This window comes from Aulostomus chinensis, chromosome 12 (assembly GCF_037954235.1).
Source record: "Aulostomus chinensis isolate RoL2024-O1b breed Wild chromosome 12, RoL_Achi_v1.0, whole genome shotgun sequence".
In the NCBI taxonomy this organism is placed as follows: Eukaryota; Metazoa; Chordata; class Actinopteri; order Syngnathiformes; family Aulostomidae; genus Aulostomus; species Aulostomus chinensis.
Genome location: NC_141331.1, coordinates 13063444 through 13087643, shown reverse-complemented (window position 1 = coordinate 13087643; position 24200 = coordinate 13063444). Strand labels below are relative to the sequence as shown.

The 24200-nt window shown below is 40.1% G+C and overlaps 1 protein-coding gene across 14 annotated transcripts in view; it reads right to left on the bottom strand.

Moving 5' to 3' along the window:
• The window catches only part of nalcn (sodium leak channel, non-selective), a 69388-nt gene that overhangs the window by 22740 nt on the left and 22448 nt on the right, over positions 1 to 24200 (bottom strand). For all 14 annotated transcript variants that reach the window (XM_086220243.1, XM_086220246.1, XM_086220249.1 and 11 more), the window contains 5 exons: positions 18007 to 18138; positions 15721 to 15888; positions 12525 to 12716; positions 9810 to 9947; positions 9210 to 9284 (listed from right to left, as the gene is read on the bottom strand). In XM_086220243.1, the coding sequence (XP_086076369.1) occupies positions 9210 to 9284; positions 9810 to 9947; positions 12525 to 12716; positions 15721 to 15888; positions 18007 to 18138 (705 nt within the window). The remainder of the gene's footprint in view (positions 1 to 9209; positions 9285 to 9809; positions 9948 to 12524; positions 12717 to 15720; positions 15889 to 18006; positions 18139 to 24200) is intronic.

Here is a 24200-nt window from a genome sequence, read left to right as displayed (position 1 = left end):
ATCCACAAACATGCAGATATCACACTGTGGAAAATCAGGTGTTATTTGGAGACAAGAGCCCTTATTGTGTCATTGTTGTCACAGTGACACTCTATGTTCCTGTCACAGCTGTAAAACACTGACTACTCATCCGGAATCTCATTTCTTCCCACAGCAAACATCCCCTCTCTCCTTGTTGCCTTCATCTCCGTCCCATGCTGTCTTCTCCCTCCCCACCCCACCCCACTTTGATCTCTGACAGCTCAACTGAGAAACATAGAATTTAGCAAAATCTCAACTGATGGCCACACACAGTTCCTGCCACGCCTGTCACACTTAGAGTGGGAATACGGTGCTACATCCCACCTTCCCAGCAGTGGTTCTCTAAGGATGTACATCTTGAGAGTCAGCCATCCTTCACAACAATGTTTGTTAAACTGACAACACGTTTGCTATCTGAGGAAGTCCTTATCCATCACACCACAACTGGTGTCCACACAGACGACAGTCAAGGACACACACTTGTCAGGTCCCGGTATGTGCACTTCAAATGTTGCATGTGCAGACCTCTCACCAGATGGCAGTATGGTGAGACAATAAAAACAATGAAGCAAAGCGGTCTGCCTCATCACTGCTGCAGTCCAGCACTGAACCTCACGTGATCAGATAACCTGGGGATCTAATATTTGACACCACCTTTATCCTCCAGTGTGCGTAGACAAAAACCTGCCCAAAGGCAAACCGTAAGCCTGGCTTATAAATAACAACGAGCAGAGGCTACTGGGACACTGGGAACACCATCCTGTTGGGAAAACCTTGGCTTTTAGTAAGATATTAATACAGTTAAGTGTTCCAGTAAAAGCAGTGACGGCCCACCTACTTCCAAAGTGTTATATATTATACATTTCTAGACACAAAATTACTGTATAAGTTGCTGATGACAATACTTTTGCATTACTTTCACTGAAATAACTGCAGAGGTATTACTATTTGGAAAAAGAATGTGCGTAATTCACATCATTCATCAACATTTCAGTGATAACAACATGGAGAAGCTGGAATTTTTATGACAGCTCAACTTGAAATCATTTTCAGACTTTTGAATTGATAATTATATAGAATTAAGTATTTCTTTGTGAAAACATATAAATAAGTAACCTAACGTTTTACTCACTAAGTAAATCAGATATTATAATGCAAAATTAAGCTATAATCAAGGTTTATTCGCCCCATTTCAGGTAGTAATGACTTACTAAACACAACAACTGTAGTAATATTACTGAAATGTTAAAACAAAAGTATTATATTACTTTCAGTAATACGTTCCCCCCCCCTAACTGAGTTACTGCCTCTGGTATAACTTCTGCACCAAACGCTTTAGCTAAGATACATTAGCTAGCTGGCTAACCTGTCAGTTTGTACGACCGGGAGCTCACCTAAAGTAATGTCATGTACGCCCACTTTTTAACATCCCAATGAAATTCCATGCAAAGTTATTTCCCACCTTTCTATCGGTGGTTTTCATGACACAGCAGAGACATGTAACAAAATAGTACCAGTAATGTGAAAATGTATGTTTCTCCATTTTTTAAAGACAGTGAAGGACTCCTCATGTAAGAAACAACAACTTTTTATCACTTATTCATCGTTTCTTTTTTCCTCTCCTCACTGCTCATCTGGGGGCTTTTAAAGAAAGGACGACAGAATGAGGGGTGTAAGAGCGCGTTGGAATCAAACGCTGGTTTGTCTTTGTCATTCATAATGCAGACAGACTGGAGATGAAGGCCAGGTGCTTTCAGCTTTTTCTTGCTCGCTCTGACTCGCTTTTTTTTATCTTTTTTTTTTTTTAGCTGCTTTTTAACAATTTCCCGAATGTGTTGCTCATGACTCATCTGCCTGGCCTGAGGACCTGTTTGATTGCCACACATTTCCTAACAAATACACACACCCACATAATCATCATCATCATCTCTGCCCTTAGGGGTAAACACCTTTTTTTTCTATTTGCCTGATATCTACAGGCTGCAGGATAAATATTCTCCCCTATCCCTGCACCTCCCCCTGCTCCAGCAGACATTCCTCTGTGGGCAGGAGTGATTTGTTGGGATGAGATGAAGCATCCGTCTCTCCCATCACTCAGCCCGCCGACCTCAGACACAGGAGATGAAGGTAACGCAGTAATGGGCAGCAACAATGTCTGATAGATATAATCAATTTTCGGATCACGGGCCGATCCTGTCCTCTTCTGGAGATCTACGCCTGTGACAGTCTGCACTTTTGTAATCAGTGGGCATTGTAATGAAAGTTAATGCAAAAAGTAAATGGCCAGTTCATTATCTATCAATTTGATACAACGAAGCATCATCACTAACAAACAGCTATGAAACTAAAGCAGGACTGTAGAGGGTTTTTAGTGTGAGATTAAATCCATCATCTAGGCATAAATTAACAGGCTACCATGACTGTACCCTAATGAACAGACGAGGCTTGGACTTTTCACTATGTCTTTGCTTAGACTAATCTGCATATCCTGTAGAACCTACTAGATGCTGAAAATAAAATATGTGAACAGAATAAAATATGTAAAACAAGAAAGCAAAAAGATGCTGAATATGATCAAAATGATTTCCTAAAGGCCAAAATCTTCCAGCTTTTCACACTGACTCAAGTAATCTGACATATATTTGTCAAGGTGTCTAGAAAACATCACTAAGAACTATATCCTACCAAAAAAAACAGAAGAGTCCTCACATTTGCACATCATCTTCGAGCTGAAACACATCGGGAGACTGATGTGTTTGTGTGTGTGTGTGTGTGTGTGTGTGTGTGTGTGTGTGTGTGTGGAGGGTGGAGATGAAGGTTGAAGTGTGTACCAGTGTACGTCCTCCTTTCACTCCTGGTTTCCTCTGTTGTCTTCCTCAATCCTGCCTTCATTTCATTAAAAATTTCCAGCAAAACTTATTTAACGCAATAAATGCATTATCCTAATTAACACTGACACATGCATTGGTGTGTCTGGTGAAGACATTCTTGCTACTTCTGTGCTTATGGCTCTCTACTGTGTACTATGTGTGTTTGTGACAGCCTGAGTGTGCATGCATGTGCGCGCGTGCGTGTTTTTGAGTGTGCACGTGTGCGAGAGAGTGCTGAAAGCAAAGAACTTAAATTCTCCTTCTTTAGGCTGTGATTATAATGCCGAGAGTTGTTCCACTTGAAGACAGCTCACATCACGCATCATTAAAAACAGCCAGATATTTCAGCACAGTGAGCTAACATTAAAGCAGCCAGATATCACAGTGGGATTACCCACAAGCCTTTGTGCTTCTCCCGAGGGTTCAAGCTTTGACTCGATGAAATAAAAAATCAAGACAAATGGTCTGTCGAGATTGACAGATGCAAGTCACTACCCTGAAAAGCTGGGCTGCAATAAGAATGCAAATGATGACAGATGCTTTTAGCTACTTGCCTTATTGATGATGTCATTATCAAAGACTGCAGCAGGGGCAGACACAATAGTCCTGTTGTGTTATACACACACACACACACACACACACACACACACACACACACTTGGCCATGGCCACAGTCACAGAGACACTAATACAGATACAGCGATTAGTCACAGTTCAACATTAATGGCTTCATGAAGCTGAAACGTGAGGTGGCAGCTATTTAAATGCCACACTAACTGCATGTTTACGTACTCTTAATGAAGTTTTTAACATTTGTTCAATTTTCCAGCAACAAGTCATAATGTGACTTAGAAAATACTCGCAGCAAACTGGTCCGTTTGGCCTCTACGGTGTGCATTTTTATACTCATGACTCACAGATGCTCCCCATTTTAGAATATAAGACTCTACTGACACTGCAATAATGTACTCACATGACAGTATTAACATAGTGCTGCTGACCTATTACATTTAAAAATTAAGAAGGAAATTCCCAGGATAGGTCAGTCTAATTTTGGCTGACAGAGCTTCTTTGTTAACTCTAGCACTGCCGGAATGGTTTCTGTGATCTATTTCCTCTTAATACCCATATATGTCATTATATAGTTTATATTTACTGGACATTAATACCCTTTACCACTGAAATATGTTACATTATTACCATACATGGTGCCTGTTCTTAGAAAGAACAAATCAAAAGCACATTTATTCAACCTCCTCCGCAAGCCACGTGTTTATTGTACCTCATGTATAATATCACGCCAGGAGAAGGTGAGGAGCGAGAGGAGGAGGAAGGGCAGGTGAGTCCATCAAGCAATCTGTTGCAATGCCTGGAGGGGGCGCTAGAATGCTGGTAGTCCTGGTGTTAAAATTCCTGAGGTGCAACACCTGTAAGGTACAACTGTATGAGATGAAATCCCTGTCATTTTGTCTAGATGAATAATAGCAACTGCCTTCAAATATGTGCTGTGTAACACCACTGCAATGGACGTCACATATCGTCATGACTTTGGATGTGACTCACCAGCAGGAAATAAATTCACAAATGCTTCAGTGGCATTGTGCATTAATAGTGCAAGCAAGTGTTATCGCTCCAAGCTTGACAGCACATGTAAAATTTTCATTTCAATGTCGCACGAAGACACAAAGAGTGGCACACCTGCACCCACACACCTGCTGTATTCTTGAGGTCTTTCATGGATGGAAGCGTAATACAATGTCATCCAAGTAGAGCTGCCATGTTTGACTGGTTCTCCAAATGATATTTCTGACATATACGGAGCATGACGGGGAAATGGGATGTTAGAGCCAGATATACGATCGCCTAAAACTATCAAAAACATCATTTTACCCACTGCAGCTACACAGCCTTTCAGTACGTCACATCAAATACCTTGATCTGCTTCCTGTAATGATTCAACTAATGTTTAATTACACAAACAGTGCACATGCACATGCATGTATTGCGCTGCGATTGGTTAAATACGGCCAACCATCCTTACCTAACTTCAAATAATACCAACCAAAATCATATGATTTGCATGAACTACCTCTTTGAATAGTTTATTCAACTTCAATTTGTTGTTCCATTATTTCCAATTAATTTTACAACAGCAACTGTCTCTGTGCTCTACCAGGTGTGAAGAAGAAAGAATTAAAAAGGTCTCAGGGAAGAGAATATACACATGGTCTTTGTTTGATATCGCTTCCTTATCTGTAACACTACCAACCAATAGCGTGACGCAGTTTTAGAACTGACAAAAGGCCAATATATCAAACCAGGTTCTGTACATGGTCATTGATATCATTGAAAAGCATTTATCTGTTGTGACATTGTGATCAGAAACTAATTAAAATCCATGAAAATACACTGTATTTTGTTCCTTATCCTGACATAAAGATGGCCCCAGTCCTGAAGAATGGACGATTTAGATTTGTAAAAACAATATTACAATCCAAAACATATTATTTCCTATTTTATTTTTATCAGTGTATTTTCGGTAGTAATTAAGTGGAAAAATGCCAAATTATACCGATAATAAAATCTGTCATTTTTAAAAGGACTGCGTGTGAGAGCTTCGTTTATTTACTGACAGTGCATGTTCCTGATCCAGCAGCAATTAGAAAATTTTTAGGGCGCCAACTATAGGTGACATTGCAAATAGCATAGACATCCCAATCAATACAACTTTGACACACATATATATCCATACATACACACGCGCGCATGCATATATATGTATATATATATGTATATATATATATATATATATATACATATATATATATATATACATATATATATATATATATATATATACATACATATATATATATATATACATACATATATATATATATATACATATATATATATATATATATACATATATATATATACATATATATATATATATATATATATATATATATACATATATATATATATATATATATATATATATATATATATATATATATATATACATACACATACATACATACATACACACACACACACACACACGTTTACCTTAAATAAGAAAAAAGAAATAACTTACTGTTGTGACCTAAATCTTCATGGCCACATTTACTATACAGTATAGATTTCTCCAGCCCATCCCATATAGCCATATTGATTTGCATTTCAATGCTTTACAGCAAAAACAGCAGTCAATAACAAATATAAAGATGATCTTAAATCTGAGGAAAGCATTTTTTCAAGTCAAAATGAAAACCAATCAAGTGCTAGGTGAGATATTTGGGGAAAGACAATGAGGGGAGCTTATCTACGAGTGCAAAACGGACATGTTTGAGGGAAAATGGTGGGTGGTCTCATTTCGAATCTGCACACACACACACACACACACACACACACACACACACACACACACACACACACACACACACACGCATGGGTAAATGGCCCTTACCACTGCATTGATGTATTTTTAACACTAATGGCCGCATCATAGCATGACTCACATCTGTATCTGACTTACTCTACATTAAGCCCAGATGTGCAGCGCGAGATAGTCAAAATTCAATCTTTTGGCATCCTTGCAAACAATCCACTGACAGAGGAGGAGGTTCTGACATCAGTGAAATCCAAGTGAAGTGGATTTTATATGAAATGGCTTCTAACAATGCCAGCGATGTCATCGTCGCTCATGTTGTCTTGGTGTAACATAAAATGAGTGGCTGAATGTAACATCACTGTGAAATGACTGATATCAACACAGCAGACACAGGTTAGGCTCGTTCTACAATATAATAGGATGAAGATAAAATAGGCGACGCTTGTTTGAATTCAAAGATTCAAATTCTGCCAAAAGGAGGGTTTTACCAAATGTTTTGGAAGCTTTTTTTGTTGTTGTTGTTTGTGTGTGAGAAGTTACTCTCTCTATCTGTGACTGAAGCACCTCTAAAAACAGGCAATGCTGCTGCTTCTAATCTCTCTGCTGTGGGTGGGAAACAACCTGCCTGCGCTCCCGTTTGCTGCCATCCATTCGGGAATGCAGCCATGTGGACATGAAGACAAAATTAAAGGTTTTGACAAAAATACTTAAAAAAAGAATTTCTTCATTTCTTAAAATTAATCCGCGACCCAGAAGGGTTTTATGAAGGTTCATCTACAGGGCAGTGATTAGCACACACATGTTCAAGCTTTGTTTGTAGAGCAGAGTTTTGCTCTGTTTTCCATATTTTAATTTAGCGATAGTCCTGTTTCAAATATCCTGGTTAGTTTAATCCTCTAGGTGATCAAAATAATCTCATCACAGTCAAAGAAAACAAGTTTTAGCACGTGAGAAACTGATTATTGACTCGATTATTATATGATTATCTGTTTGTTTTAGTCAATCAATCTGAAACAGAGTAGTCAAGGAATGATTTGGAGTGATGGTTGTTTTTTTTTTGACAAAATTAACACCACGCACAACATAGGGAAAAGAAACATAGGGAAAGAAAAACTTAATTATTACATTATGAGAGGAGAAAATATCAAAATGGTCACATACTTTCACATTTTGATCATCTCCTACAAAGTTCTGATTAAAATGCAGTTGTGAAATGTGAAAATGTTGAACATGAAACCACTTGAAAGCATCAGATGTTAACAAACAGAGCAAATCTGTCTCTGACGAAGACAGAAGTTGACCATCGAAACATGTCAGGTATGACTGACACAATACACGTCTGATGACAGAAGAAATTTTACAACTAAGCAGAGCAAATGTTAACATGACTCGATCAGCCACTGTGGCTTAACTTGTCACAAGTTAAGCTTTTCACACGACGCTCTGGCAAGACAACGGTTGGCAAGCTAGTGAGAGATGTAACAGAAACATTTGGTTCCAATAAACATGACAGGAAGCCGATCAAGACACTCCAAAAGATATATATAAGAGAGAAAGAAAAAGCTGCAAAACCATATAACCAATATGTTTAGACCAAAAAGGCCTACGGGACTTAAAAACAGACTTTTTTAGATGCATTTCAGTACATGGACCTCCATCCTGTCAAGGTTTTTTTTTTTTATTACAGCTGAACTACAGCCTGGAAGATAGAAGCCATTCATCTCTCCCTCTCTAGCTTTTTGCAGTAAGTTGCCATTGTTTAATCACTCAGGTATGATGTCATCTAAATGTGTGCTGATTGGTCAGTATATAATTTAAATGCCATACATTTTTCAGAGTGTTTGCATGGAGAATTTCTTCCAACGAGACATTTCGGAAAAGAAACTAGTAAGATTAGCTTACACTCGTTCCAAATTTCATGGAAAATGCTTATATGGAAGAAAATAAACTGCTCCTATTCTCTAAAAGATTTATTCTCATAAATCTGAGTGTGTTTAGTCTGCAGACATCATTTAGTGGGAATGAACAGTTAACAAAACCCACATTATTGTACTCTAACATTAATTAAACCACATCGGTATGATTGATTAATTATACTGTACATACATTCATGCCACCTTCACCTGAAGACCACGACAAATGTAATTATAGGCCTGAATGTGAGTTTGATATGTATGTGTGCGTGTGTGTGTGTGTGTGTGGTTATTTCATGTTATGTGGGCCTTTTTTCAAAAAAACAGCAGGTTTACATTTTATACAATTTATCTGTTTATTGTAGTTAGATCAAAAACAGTTCAAATGAATAAATGAATGAATGAACGGGTGCTCTTTGTCATTATACACAGGTACAATGCAACTCTATTTGGCTTCTCTTTGGTAATTAAAAGACACATAACTAAAAACAGAGAATAAGAATAACCAGCACAGTGCAAAGACAAGACTACTAAGTAAGAAAAAAGGAATTAATCAATTAACAGGATTTTCGAGACTTACACATTTTGTTAATCAAGATCATCTGCACACTCCAACACTTCTATGAATTTTGAAGTGCAAATGGAATTGGTAGAAGTCAAAAGCTAACGTTATTCTCTGAACAAACTGCACCGCACACGCATTATTCCAACATCACCACAAAAATCAGCTTTGCACTTCTGCTTTCTTCTTCGGCACGATCAAATTGAATGTCCTCTAGACTTGTTCAGCTACTACACATTAACAAAAAACCCACTGATGACGGAGCTGGAGCTTCAGCTAACTTCTTTCTGTTTTTTTAGGACTCATTCCTGCATCACTCTGTTTGTGTTTAACTGAGTTAAGTGCTTCAGCTTGCACCACCTGTGTCAGGCTGGGTAACAGCTCTATTCCAGTTGGTTACATAGGTGCTTTGAGGTGTTATTATATAACTGACATGAATGTCTTACCTGTTTGAGCTTCTTCAAATCTTCATCCAGCTCAAGATTGTCCAATATAACCGCCACAAAAAGACTGAGCAGAATCTGGAATGCAACAAGTCATGAAAACATTTGGAAGTCATTGTAATTGTCACCAACAGAATCATCAACCCCCTCCACCCCCAAAAGAGCGAGCCTTTTTTAAGGGTACAAGTAGCCTTTTAATTGCATTTGTTGCTTGTTCTGTCCTGGAAGACATCCCATCCGTCTGGGAGGAAGAGTGACTCATCCCTCCTGTCTGCGCTGTCTGATGACTTCCCATATCAGGAGCCCCAACACTAAAATGTCAGCACTTCTTACATCTGCAACTTTGATTAGATGTGCCACTTGAGGGAACGAAAGTAGGTTGGCAGCACTAATTTGAATGCATTAAGAAAACAATTCATGTATTATTTTGCCACTTATAATTTCCAACATGGGGGCGGGGTACTCTTCTGGAGCTGTTGGGTCCAGGAGGAGGGGCTGAATTTGCATGAATGATGCTTTTACAAGCCTCAACGAACCGCGCTACGGACTGTACCTTGAACCACAAAGACTTGAATCTCTCTTAAGAAGCTTTCAGATTCTCACCAAAGTAGCAAAAAGATGGTAGAGGATGAAGTAAATGGCCACGACCGGAGCCCACATTCGACCTACTGCCACCAGGGTCTGGTCCATGACATCTATCCAGCCCTCCTGGGTTAGGATCTGGAACATGGACATGAATGCCTAGCAGGAGGAGAAGAAAGAGGATGATAGAGGGAAAAGGCTCAAGAGAGCAAACAAGTACACACTGGAAGTGGAAGCGGCAGCGATAAGCAGGCAGATTTTGACATTTACTACACGCTTATTCACTGTAGAGCAAATATCACACAGCTGAGGTACATCTCTATCTTTGTCTAGCTGGAGATTTTGAAAGATAGATGAGGGGGTGTGGGCATCTCTCCTATCTACTCGGTAGAGGTCAGAGGAAGATGAAGGGAGTGGCCCCTGGAGTCATGTGACACGTCTGCAACTTTCCTCTTCTTCTCACCTCCAGACAGTGCCCCCCCACCCCGTGACTCTCCAACCCACTCCCACATCCCAGTCACTGCAGATAAAGATAAACCCAACAGATCTGCCTGTAGAGACAGCCAAATGTCATTAACTATCACGTGTGCGTGTGCAAGTGTCTGTATACATGTGGGAGTGTGAAGCACAAGCGCAGGAGAGGGGGAGAGATAGAGAGATAGAGAGAGAGAGAGAGAGAGAGAGGGAATGGTAATAAAGCACAAGTGGCATCTGTTTATGAGCAACCCCTCATGTCCCGCTGTGCTTGGGATCAGTGAAATGTAGGAAAAGGAAAAAAAAATTGAGGATGAGGAAGCTAATGACAGGGAAAGAAGCTCATGAGCAGCTTGAAATCAAAGGAGTTATGACATCTGTAGACCTGTCATTAAACCCATTATCAACATCTGGAGGCCCCCTCATTAAGTCGATGCAAATTTATATATATTTGATTAAAAACACAATAGCACCGGCAAGAGAACAAATATTTAAGAAAACCACCGTCTTGATGATTATTAAAAAGCTTACAGGATAGAAAGTGACTTGTTACTTGCAGTTAGACGCTTTTGAATTCAAGATCATTTTCCCCCGTAATGGCAAAACAATGAGATCAACAACAGTAAATCCCCCCCCAAAAAATGTCCATTTACAAACTCTGAAATACACTGTTCATTATAACTAAAGTCTCCTTTATCCAGTTGGATGCTTGAAAGTCCACATACTCTTTGGTTTGAGCTAAATTCTACCTGAAACAGTTCTGCTTCTACACTCCACAAGGCCATGAGTGTGAGTGTGACTGAATTATTGTTTAAAGGCAGGTTTAAAATCATCAGTGGAGGGGCAAGATGTATATTATCTGCAGTTAAGGGCTGGTTTTTATTAAATTATTATTTCTACACTGCACTGTAAAATCACTTTGCTATTTTTTAATCTATTTATTCTGTTTTATATTCCTATGATCCAACTACATCGATCTGTGTTTGCCAAGTTGGCCTTCCGAACGACATATGGATCTAAAATTGTTTTCAAATGTAATCAATAGATTGTATTGATACTAAGAAATAACACATTAGATTTAAGCACGGCGGAATTTATATAAATGGGTTTTTAGGTACTTTAATGATAAAGACGGGAAACGTCACTTGCTTCAGTCTGCCTATTGGTGAAATCATCGCAACACGCGTGAATTTCAGAAAGAAAAAAACGTAGCATGGCGGATGACAGAGGAGAAGCCAGCAAGTGAGAAATGATCAAGCCACAATGGCAAAGACGGAGATGTTCAGTTGCTGGCTGTTTGTACGATATGTAAAAGCAGAAGTAGCAGGTAAACCTGCTGTTAAACCAACCTGAAGAGTTGTCGGTTGCACTTTAAATTTGACTTTAAATATTGAATAGAAGGTAAACCTACTGTTGAAATGTTGGTTGTACTTTTATTAAAATGTATTGAATATTGAAAATGAGAGCAGAAAAGGTTAGTTAATTCAACCTTTAGTGTTAATTGCACTTCATTTAAATACAACGTGAATGTGTTCGCCAGTCAGTTTTTTACTTGTTTGCTTATAACCATTATTAATCTATATCTGATTCCCTTACAAGAAACAAAAGGAATCTAGGAAACTTCTCCTGCACTGTTCAGTAATCAGGTGTTCATTTCAGAGTCACACTGGTAGAATTTTCAGCTAAAAAGTTACTAAATCGATTTCAAGTCACTGAATTGTTTTGGTTCGTATCGTTCTAAATGAACCAGTGTCATCATATCCTTGAATCGTTTTGGTAACCAGGAATCGTGATACAAATCGAATCGTTGTTAAAATGACTCACTACACCCCAAGTAATTAATATAAATCACATTCAGTTGCCTTGGTAATGAAACGTGTTATAAAAATTAATTTGCAGGCAAAGTCCTCATCAACTCTTAGCAGATGAGACAAGTCTGACTGATTCCTCCAATAGCTGAGACAAGATGATTCAAGCCAAGATTGAGAACAAATTTAAATGTCACCTTTTGTCTGAGATGTTATTAAACACCACCTGTATCCCTGGCAGAGCATCATTTGATTCCTGGGGCATATTTAGAAATAATTAGGTGTCTTTGTTCAGTTGAACATTACACAACCGTTTACCAGTTTGATCTCAACAAGAGAGCATACAGCACTTGGTTTCTTCTCGTAGTCGTACCTGTTATTTACATTTAATTATTAATCAACTATCATTAGCCAAAGACGACCTCATAGTGGCATGGGTTCATTGGTTCCTTACTCGGGGGAAGGTTGTGAAGCGGTCCAGTTCCTCCACAAAGCAGAACATCTGCAGACTGATGGCCGACATGACGATGAGGAGGCTGGCTGTGAACACCACCAGGCTGCCCAGCTTTTTACCGGGACCAAAGATTTTATAGACAAAATCCTCCAGAGCGGGGGAGATCTTAATCAGGCGCACCACACGGAGCACCTAAGGAGATAAAAATAGACATCGCTAATGTAAGTGGAGACTATTTTACACACTTTAAATTTAGGCTTTAGGATACTAATTATATAATCCACATCAGAAGGAGATTAGGTGGTATTTTAGTAGATAAAAATTGGTTTAAAATATGCATTGGTTATAAAAGAAAATATCAGGTAGAAGCACATTGATTACTCAGTGATAATAAAGATAGAGAGCATTGATGTTAATGGATGCAGCAGTATTGTGCTCATGTGGAGACAGCAACCCTCCAAAAGCCAATGCATCATGGTCAGGCTTTCATCAGGGATCCTGGGACTCACTATTGATCCGTCCTGCATGTGATGCCACTGGTCAAAGATTGTTGGGGTTTTTTTTTTTCTCCTTTTCTTGGGAATCTCTCGCTTTAAGCCAAATAAATGGTCACCTTCCATTCCCGAGAAATACAATGATACAGTAAACATTTCCAACATGATGACAGATGGGACAGATAGATACTCCCATCTACTCCTGACAGACCGTGAAGGCTGCAATCCATTTCAGAGCAGATAAAGGATCTTCTGGCTCAGGGCGGACCAAATGAGGGAAGTTCACCGTGGAGGTTATAAGAGCAGAGCTTTTCTTTCTCTTTTCTTTCTTTTGTCACTAGTCAGGGACTAACTAAACACTAGGGAGCTGCAATGTATAACATTGATAGAACATGGACATGATAAATGTCCTGTGCAGGGGTCCTTCCAATATGAACACGGTTCTACGAGAACCGTATGGCACAGCCGTGGTTTTACGCAAAAATAGGCGGATACAATTACAATATGGATCCTGGGTAGTATTTTTTTTCTTTTAATTGAGATCACACGACAAATGGAGCCTGATGGAGAACTGGCACATTAATGAAGACAATAATAATAATAATAATAATAATGGACTTTAATCTCGTCTTAGAAGTTATCGATGGGCAGTTTGGCAGCAGTGACTTTCTGATGACATTTGAAGGAGATTATATAAAGTTTTGGCATTAAAATAAAACACTGTTTGCAATGAGATTTTTATTGTATGAGTAAAAAAAAATAAAAATCCACACTGCAGATTGTGAGTCTTGTGTCATTACAAGCTCAGTAGGGTAGGATAGATTCCTCATCTTGCTCTCAGCGCAATCAGCCACATGTTCTTCCACATTATTATTTTTGGTTCTTATTTGTCCTGAAACAACTTTACTCCTCCTTCATCATTCATTCCAGTATCTCTCACTCTCTTGTTTGCTCTGGGTTCATTACCTCATTGCCCAGACAGGTGATGTTTTCAATGTCATTTGCCTGTCTGATCATCAGCAGAATTATGTGAAAAGTGCAATGGTGAAGTGCTGTCGTAGGGGCCAAGGAAGAATCCATTCAATCGTGGAGCTAAGTAGTCACAGCACAACTTAGTGGCAACAGCAAATGGCTTTATTTGGGGGAGTTTTGCTCTTCTATTGCTCCAAATCTTGTTCTTTTTATATTGTGACCTGCTCCCTCCGAGAGGGTCGACCAGATCCATTTCAGATTTGGTGACAAATGACTATAGACCCTGATGATGGGTTCCTGAGAAGACTGTGAGTTTTAATCTAACAGTGTTAGCATGGTGAGGTGACCAATGTTGGTTATTTGGACACAGAACAGAAGACTTGGAGAATGTCACTCCAGTAGTATAACTGGCGCTTACAGTTTCCAACCTCTTGTGAGACAAGACGATGCTTTACATAAAAATTGAATTTCATCATGTGTCACATTGTCGCTGTCACTAATATCCCATCCATTTGAAACCTGTACTGGCTGGAAACCAGAATTGGATCAGTGCCTCCCTTCCGGAAAGGTCCAAAAATCACAGAGAGCCCTGCCTCTCTGAATCAATGAACTAACAGAGCTATTAAATCATGAAGGCATTACAATTCTGAACACACACAGAGGTTGGTTCCATTGGCTGATTAAAAATCACTCTGCCCGGTGTTTGTGCATGTCAACACGGTAATTATGGCTCTGACTTTTACATAATTTGTCCAGACAGAAAGACCAATTGATGAGGTTAATGAAAAAACTCCTCCGTTGGATACACCGAAATTCAATAAATATCTGAAACAATCGATGATTGATTGTTTAGCCTGTTCACTTCACTGCTGTGGCTACTTCATTCCAGCACAGATCTTTAAAGTTAATCACTTATGAGTAAATGTCACCCCTTTAAACTTGAACCTCATGAGAAAAAAATCAGCTGGGATAGGGAATGAGACCTGCTTTCCCCATGAGTGAGGTGTTATTAAGCTCATAAAACTGCTCATTAACCAAGAGCAGAAGACTGATTGCGTTATAAAAAAAAAAAAAAAAAAACTGAGATGAGTGAATGCGACTGTATGAGCAATTATGCAGTTAGAAAAATCGACCAAAATGAAAGTTTAATTGGGAAACTTTCCAAACGTGTATCATTTGCGTAGGCTGTTTCTAGCTGCATCTAAATCTGTTCACAAATGTCCCTCTTCGGATCTATTTAATGTTGAAACGAACTTGAAGTGCTCTATGTCAAAAACAAACTTCTTCAATTCTATGCAGTTTATCGACTTCCTAAAATATTTTGGAAAACATTTATTTTATGTATAAAAATGGGGGTGGGGGAGCTCAAAGAACACCTGAGTGAACTGTTATTTTCAACTGATTCGTACTGCAACATACTATGTTTTTTTGAGAATATGCATTGCACCTGTGGGGATGACAGCTGTTGAGGGAGCCAAACAGGGATCACAGGGCAGCTTGTATGGTCAAGGCTCATTAAAGACCCATCAAGAAGGCCACTCTCCCCTCCAACTATCCACAGAGCTTTTCATTGACTACATATCTCCAGTACAGCAAGGTCAAGTTATATTTTGACAGAGTGCAATTCTGACACTCTGCTAATGAACATGGCAACGTTTCCACATGGGTCAAAATATACACAGGGAGGTTTCTGACATGACAGAAGCAAAAGTGCAAGCGCAGATCCATACCTGAAAGTAGGTGAACTGGGAGTGGTAGAGGTCAGGGTAGATGTGCAACGTGGTACCCACCACTAGCAAAGATTCAAACTTGTGCAGGGAGGAGCTGATGTAGCCGGTGAAGCCCAGACACCAGATCTTCAGGAGAGCTTCCAGGTCAAACAGAACAGTGAAAGCAACCTGGGATGGAAGCATAGAACTCAGTGTTTATTCCCAGTCAACAAATGTCTTGGTCGGCACAAAGATCAGAGGATTTGCTCTATGGGAAGTTACATTCTGCATTTTTTGGGGACTCAAGGGATTACGTATACATCAGGACAACTTGGACGAGAGTACATCCGTGCCGATTACTCCCTTTTTTAATCTGTCTCTGTCTTATCCACAGACAGCATGCAAATAAATATCAAATCACTTGAGAAGCCCTGCAGTTAAAGATCTGAATGCTTTTCCTTAAATAGATAATGTGCACCAGGAGGTACACACCCTTGAATATGGCATAGAACCTCCTTTACCTCGGTCCAAATTAGATAAGGTAAATTGGTTTGGGGGACAGCTATGTTTTACTTATTACTACTCCCATTCCTCTCCTATTTTTTTCTGCATTTCATTGCATTGCATAGCAAATATTCCTGGAAATGTAATGCCGATTAGGTGAACTTCAATCAATTAGTATGTATCAGAATGTACCAGGCTACAGAATGTGTATTTTCATCAGAAGTTGGTGGAATTAGCAATGGCTGACGTAAACAGAGTAGAAGAAGAGTCATCTTGATCATCTATAGCCATCTACCAGCAAAAAAAGAAGAGGGTCTTGAGGAATTACTTTTATTTGGACACGTTTTAATTGGTCTTTCCCACCAGCCTCCATCAATCATGATGCGTACTGTCGAGGAACAAATTTGCAAAATGAAGCTGGGTTTTGGGGTGGCACGGTGGTGCAGAGTAACTCAGCCAACATTAGCAAAAATAAATAAGTGGATGGGGCAAAACTTCACTTAAATTAGAACATTACTGAGGGTGGCACGGTGGTGCACTGTTGCCTCACAACAAGAAGGTTCCAGGTTCGAGCCCCAGCTTGCGCATGGCATCTTTCTGTGTGAGTCTGCATGTTCTCCCTGTACCTGCATGGGTTCTCTCTGGTACTCCGGCTTCCTCCCACAGTCCAAAGACATCAAGAGGGGACGAGGCTGATTGATACTCTAAATTGACCGTAGGTTTGACTGTGAGTGTGAATGGTTGTCTGTCGCTATGTGTTGGCCCTGCGATGGACTGGTGACCTGTCCAGGGTGAACCCTGCCTCTCGCTCAAAAGCTGATGGGATAGGCTCCAGCGCCCCACGACCCTTAACGGAATAAGCGGAAGAAAATGGATGGAGTTGGGTTTTTGTTTTTCCCCAATTTGTTTTTTTCAATTTACCTTTTCTAAAGCAATCTTTTTTTTCTGCATTATGTAAATGGAACAATAGTTACTTAAGCCCCTATAATCATTAAGCTCACCACATTTACTTAGGTTAATTGTCCTTTTTTTCTACCAAGTTTCATTTCTGTCGATCAAGTACTCCAGCACCACTAACGGATCCCACAATTTCCTCATGACCAGCTGGAGACATCTGTACTGAATAAAGTTAGAAGGGGAAATTGGTACCTCGCCAATGAAACATGTACTTGTTCAATTCTAACACTTAAGTCAGTGCCTGCATTTCCCTTCACATATTGGACCTATCAGCAGATCGATAGGCTGCATGATACGGATGGAGGAACTGAGAGGAGATAGCGTTGTGGGGTCTTTTTTTCCTTTTCTTATCGCTTTCATTCAGCTGTGTGTGTGTGTGCGTGTGTGTGTGTGAAAGAGTTACAGACAGGAAGAGGGAAGTGAGCACGCTTCCCACCTTTACTGTTGATGCTCTACCACCAGCATATTGATGACTCAAAACAATGTGGCACGTGCAGTATTACGTGCATACTTGTAAGCATATTCAAAACCAAAAGAACGAGCAAGTCAACTTAACTCTATTCCTCAATATAATTGAAATGTCCACCATTAGACGAGAATATAAAGTAAAGGTATATAAATAATTCATTATTCTCACTTCGGATTCTTGGGATATCCTGCATGCATCCTGCGAGTGTGATAAACAGGGATGTATAATCTCCTGGATCGTCGAAAACGATCACAAACACTAACTGATTTTATTTGTACTGCGAATGGATGAAATTATGAAGTGAATCAATGTTTTGATTGAATGGCTCATGTTGAAATGAATTTATAATTGCTGGAAAATAAAAAACAAGATCTCACCTCGGCCAGATAGAACTCATCATAGTGCCTGCGGTGGTTCTCGCCTTTGTAGTAGTTGCTAGCAGCGACGATAACATCCACAGCTACCATGCTCAAGATGAACATGTGGAAAACAGAAGACCGCATCATTTGCTGTGGAGACACAAATGGTACAATTTGTAATCAATAAATAATTAATTACACCCTAAAAGACAAAGAAGTGCATAGAAAATTGACCTTTTTTTTTATTGGATTCTGGTTTGTAAGTGAGCCTGCAAAACTGATAGTACGTAAAGAACTGTCTAACACGGTGAGATGACAGTTTTAAAACAAAGAGAAGCAACAAAGAGATGTACAATAAAGTTGTTGTACGTCTGCACAGATGGAAATTCTTCAATCTGACAGCGTAAAGACAATTTTCTCTTTAATTTAATATCTGTCATTCTCCACCGATTTAGGAAGTGAGCATCATTGTCTTCCAACATATTTCCCCAATACACATCTGCGACTAAAAGTTAAAAATAATGTTTTCAGGCGGGAGGACTGTCAAGACGCAGGGAAGGAATATACAGCGCCGGCATGGTTTCTTTCTTATTGGAGGTGTCAGCCTTACACTGTGCTGTATATACAGAGGTAGGAACAGGCATAGACGGCCAGCAGCCAAATTGCTCGAAATTCAAAGCAATCAGGAGCCTTTCACTGGTTGCCGAGAGAAACATCCACACTGACAGCAAAATCAGTGAGTATTCAAATCCCCGGAAACAAGAACAGTAAGGGGCCTGTTATTTCTCGTGAGAATAACTTTGGAATTGAACACCTTATAGCAACAGGACAGGATGTTGCTATAAGAGACAAACACTATAACTGTGTGTTCTTTTGGAATCAATATAACAGATGTGATCACAGCCTTGAACTGCATCTATGTAGCAGAAGGAACAGCTTGTGAGTGGGTAGAATCACTCACCCTAAAAAAAGACGTGTATGTGAGATTGGAAGGATTGAAGAAAGTGGAAGAAAAAAAATGAGAGGAAGACTTCAAGACAGATGAAGAGTGTGTTTGCGACGTTGCTGGAAAGATCAAATTCACCCCAGGAAGTTGGATCGCGGCCATCCATCCTCCTCCACACAAGTGCGCACATAGAACGAATGTTTTCAAGTCTAGAAGCCCTGATCTAGTGCCACCAAAACCCAAATTCTCCCATAACCTCGATGAAGAAAATCAACCTTCACCACTGAAAACACTCAAACGACTATTTTCAAAGTCTACAGTTGGGTTACAGAATGTCAGAGATTTTAAAGTGACCACTACTCATCCATCCTCGCTTTAAAGGGCTCTTTAAGGGTTAACTAGTTTAAGGGTTTAAGTTAGACTTACATTAGGTTTGGGTCAAGACTAGTCTTCACTGGTCATATACCGGGGAAACTTCTGCATATGTGAATGAGCTGTTTGACGCTCATAGGGAGTTGTAGTAAGTTTGCCATACTAATCCCAATTTACAATAAAATTAGCCCCGTATGCTGAATTTGTTTTTAACAAAGTAAACCCACTAAAATTGTGGCCTTCAAGGTCAATACCAGTGGCCATGCTTGTAGTCTAGCCAGATCAAATGGATCCTTTAATTCTCATTGATCCATATTCTCATTAGCTCAATAGCTCTCAATAGCTTTCCAACAATAATTGGTTCAAAGTGAGCTTGGAATGCCTCCCAGTCAGACCTGCTACAGTATGTGGGTGTCTTTACTGCAATGGCTGATGTTGGGACATGGGTGACGCCATGTTTAATCACATCCTGGGCATTGTCACACAGAGACTATGGTATATGGAGTGTCACGATTGAAACTCTAAAGAACTCTTTATTTATGTACTCCATTCTTCCTGATGCACCTTCCTCTCTGCCATTTCCTTCTTCCTCCCTCACTGTTGGGAGGTCCCTCCTTGGGGTTTCTAGCACTCACTGATTATAAAAGTAGTAAATGTCGCAATCTTTTATGGATGTGACTTTACTTCTGGCACCAGGTTAACATCTCAAGGCCAAGGTGGAAACGTGACAGTCGATTCTTGTTAGGAATATTGAGCGGAACAATCATGAGCAGTGATGGTATGATCGCTGTGATTTTCTGCTATCAGGCAGACCACAGCTCAGTTACAAGCAGCCAGGGGAACTTGTGCCCCTCAGTCCCGCAAATACCACAGATCATCGTATGTTCCACTATTCTGGTCAGCTCTAGTGCAGTTGTTGGGAACAGATGTTTAAAAAGTAACACCATGGAAAGAAAATACAGAACTCTGCCCGCTTGTATATGGAGGATGCAGCTTGAAGTAGCTACTAATGGTACAATCTAAACATGACAGCGGAAATAAGCAAATGGCAAAAACGCAGGAGTTTTTATTTTGTCTGCTCAGAATTACAGTAGATGTGACATGACAGTCTCTGTGGAAGAAGACCCGCTCCCCATGTAGATTTAAAGAGCTGATCTTAACTAACAAAAACACAAACGTTTTATGAGATGGGTGATATTTGACGCAGTACCGTCAGACTGTTGATGTTCATGTTAGGACATACGATGTGAATTGTGACGATCACACACGACTGTTGATAATAATCCATCATAAAAATCCTAAATTTTATACCCTGGATCTTTACATGTAGCAAAATGTTTATGTCACAAAGCTGAACTCAGATTATTTTCTTGAGTTCCACTGATTGCCCAGACTGATAGAGCTGCTGGCCTTGGGGTTGGGTGTTTTTGCAGAGCGCGCCTGCCCACACATACACACGCCACTGGCCGCTGACCACTATATACACACATAGATACACACACACACAAACACAGCGGTTAGGCTCCCTGACTGAGATTGGACATGACAAAGCAGTTTGACATTTCCAGCATCCAGACGCTCTCCCCCACGGGTGTTTTGGCTGAATGCAATTGTGTGTGTGAGTGTGTATGGAGGGAGCGAGAGAAATAGAAGCAGACTGACAGAGAACAGAAAGTCCATGCTTGTGTGAATGAAACGGTTGATTTTCTCAAGGTTCTGACTTTGCCCATATTCTTTGTCAGCTTTTGGGAATCACTACTAAAAAAAAAAAAAGCTGGATTGTAAACTCCGTCCTATTGCACATCCAGCTCTTTCACACAATAACTTTTTAATCTTTTCCCTTATATTCTCTTGCTTTTCAGAGTGTCTAAAAATGTTGTGCACTTTTCCAGATAATGTCATCCCCCAGGCAAAACAGCATAGTTGCAGCTGATGACAGTTGGGTACCATGTATGGCTTCAAGACGTCAGAATCAATTTGACACCAACAATTTGTGAGACAAGATAGCACTCCCCTGCCGTTTGATGTTTCTCTGCTTGTGTGTCTCTGAAATCCTTCCCCACCTGTTTGATGGATCCTATTTATTTGTGTTGCCGCCGACTGGCACTTTGAAACGCCAGGTGCTCGTTATGTTCAGGCAAAAGCTTGCGCACACACGCACGCATGCAAAATCACACACACACACACACACACACACACACACACACACACACACTTCAAAGCCTTTGAAGTTTTTGTATTTTTCCAGGGAGCACTAGCAACATTCAGTCTGAATGTTTTATTTCTAGCAATAATAACAGTCTCTCATTCACTTCAATGCAACACATGATGGAAATTGTGCTTGCAAATAGCGTGGAAGATAAATAGGCAGCATTTCAATGTGTCACAGGGGGGGAAACAACGGGTGAAGTACGGTGGGTCTGTAGTAAAATAAATGAAAAAAAATAATAAAGGGGAGTAAAAAACCCAATTCTCTTTTCATCAAGCTTTTTGATTTCTTGTCTGGGTACTTGAGATCTTTATCGTTCAATTTATGCTCAGTCAATTCAAACAGCGCACCAGGGCTAAAAGCTGTCTGGTCAGTCCACTGAAGAGAAACATTCAGCTGTGTGTTCAGAGCATAAAGTTAAAAAGCTGGCCCATCATCTGGAGGATATATACATAATATTGTAGCATCACCAATACAAAGAGGCAGACAAACAGACCAATGGCCGTTTCCTAGTGCTCCGTCTGTTCACTCCGGCTGCCAAAGAAGACAAATGCTCCTTCCGCTGGTACATGAGACGAGTGTAGCACATGTGCACGTCTCTGGCAGGATATAACAGTATTCACACAGGAATTGTCACCAATAGACTGGACCATTGTTCTGGCGTAGAGTCCAGCTACACTTGTTTTTTTCCCACTGAAATTTAAACAAAGATGAGCTGGATTACAGGCAGCGTCACCTGACTACTCTCTTCAGTCTCCTCACTGGAAACTGCTGAAATTATAATAATCAGAGTTCTATCAAGGCTCTGTTCTTCCTATACAAAAAGGTCCAAAACTCTAATTCAGAAGTCAAACTGATTCAGCAGAGTTGACTCACAGTTGCCTGAACTCTGCTGGGTTCACTAGGGACTAGGGAATTGGTGATACACAGTTTGGAATAAAGTGAATAAAGTTTAAAAAAAAAAAAAGGTTCGTCTTTTTTGCTGGAGAATTATAAAGACATGGGTTTGATGAACCTCTTCACCTAACATGTAGTCAAAGTCAGTGTACATTTTGGTCTACTCATGCATGCGCAGTTCCTGTTCTTGCCATAGACTCTCTACGGCGTACAGTGTCAAGGAAGAGTCCGGATGGTCACAAGTTGCCTGGTACATGGCCGTCTGCACGTTAAGCAGAGGCATCAAACTTTGATACTTTAACAGAAATAATTGCTTCCAAAACTATCACATATTGAAAGCTGGCATGTTATTCAATATCAAATGGCTGGTGGCAAACTCTGTGCAACTACAACCCTGACAAAAGAATTCTAAAGCCAGCCTCTGGTGACTTGAAAAGCTGGGTTAGGAGAGAAAGACCCAATTACACAATTGCAATGTACTTTTACTTTCTGCATCACAAAAGGGGGGTTGTTCAGGAAGCCGTAACAAAGTCAAGGGACTGGTAAAGGTACATTTTTAATGATATCCAGCCCTACTGCAAAGACCCTCTACATACATTCCCTGATGTTGAAATTTACACATGCAGTGCCTCATGGACCAATGCATGCTCGCAGATGCGGAAAGTATAAAACTGCCTGAACTGCGGTGTCAAAACAGTTTCTTTAATCAAAAACTTTTGTTGGATGAGTGTGCAAAATCTTTCTGTGGTGGAGCTGTAGTGAGGTGGGAGCCCCTTGTCTTAATACAGCCCTGACCAGAGCAGGTTGATTCATGTCTCTGGCTGGAAAAGCGGCCTTAATAAAACATGATGGTCTGCCTGTCTGCACCCTTTGACTAATCTAATAATATCTGCAAAGGTTTGCCACCTCTACCTCCATTTCCTGTCTGGCTATTCCTTATAGACTTTTGGTTTATATCATTACCACATAAATCACTATATGGTTGATTACAGTCTAACCCCCCCCCCCCACACACACACACACACATATATCCACCTTGCTATGCCCTACTACTACTGTTTTGTTTCACCGTCTCCCTTTATAATAATACTCTTCTCAGTGTGATTTATTTACTCCACGCTCATTTCCTTCCATCCCAGTTCCATTTTCACCATGCCCTCCTTCTCCACACACTCTACACAGACGGAGACTGACTTTAACCTTGACGCACACAAGGAAGATCCAGAGGGCAAAGATCGCTAGTAGGGGGGAAAATGAGGCTTCCAGAGAATCAATAACCTATGGCTTTGGAGATAGAGGTCAAAAAAGTGTTCCTTTAACTGAACCTCAAATCTCCCCAGGGACATACTGCATTATCCATCACTTAACTCGGCAGACTGAGGGTGTGGGCAGCATGACCTGTTTGTCACCAAAGAGGCAATGCTATCCTGTATTACTAGAGGGAGGAAGAAATGATCATTGCTATTCGAGAAAATCTAACATTTTATTTGTTTAGTATATGTATTTTCAAATTCGCAGATTTTTTTTGGAAGATTTACAAGTGCAGTTACTGAGACTTGCAGGGATTTGTGGTGTGTACACCTTGATAGAATGTCACCCTCTTTTTTTTTTTTTGGCTTATAGCAGCCAAGGTTCCCGTCTGCAGTGTAATTATGATATGGATTGAGCACTGGGGGCTAATTAGCAGACCAGGTCTGCAGGGAAAGAACCAGGACACTTCATTAACCTCAGCTGGATAAATCCAGAACGGCACCAAAAACCTTAAGAATAATATTTCAACTGAGAACA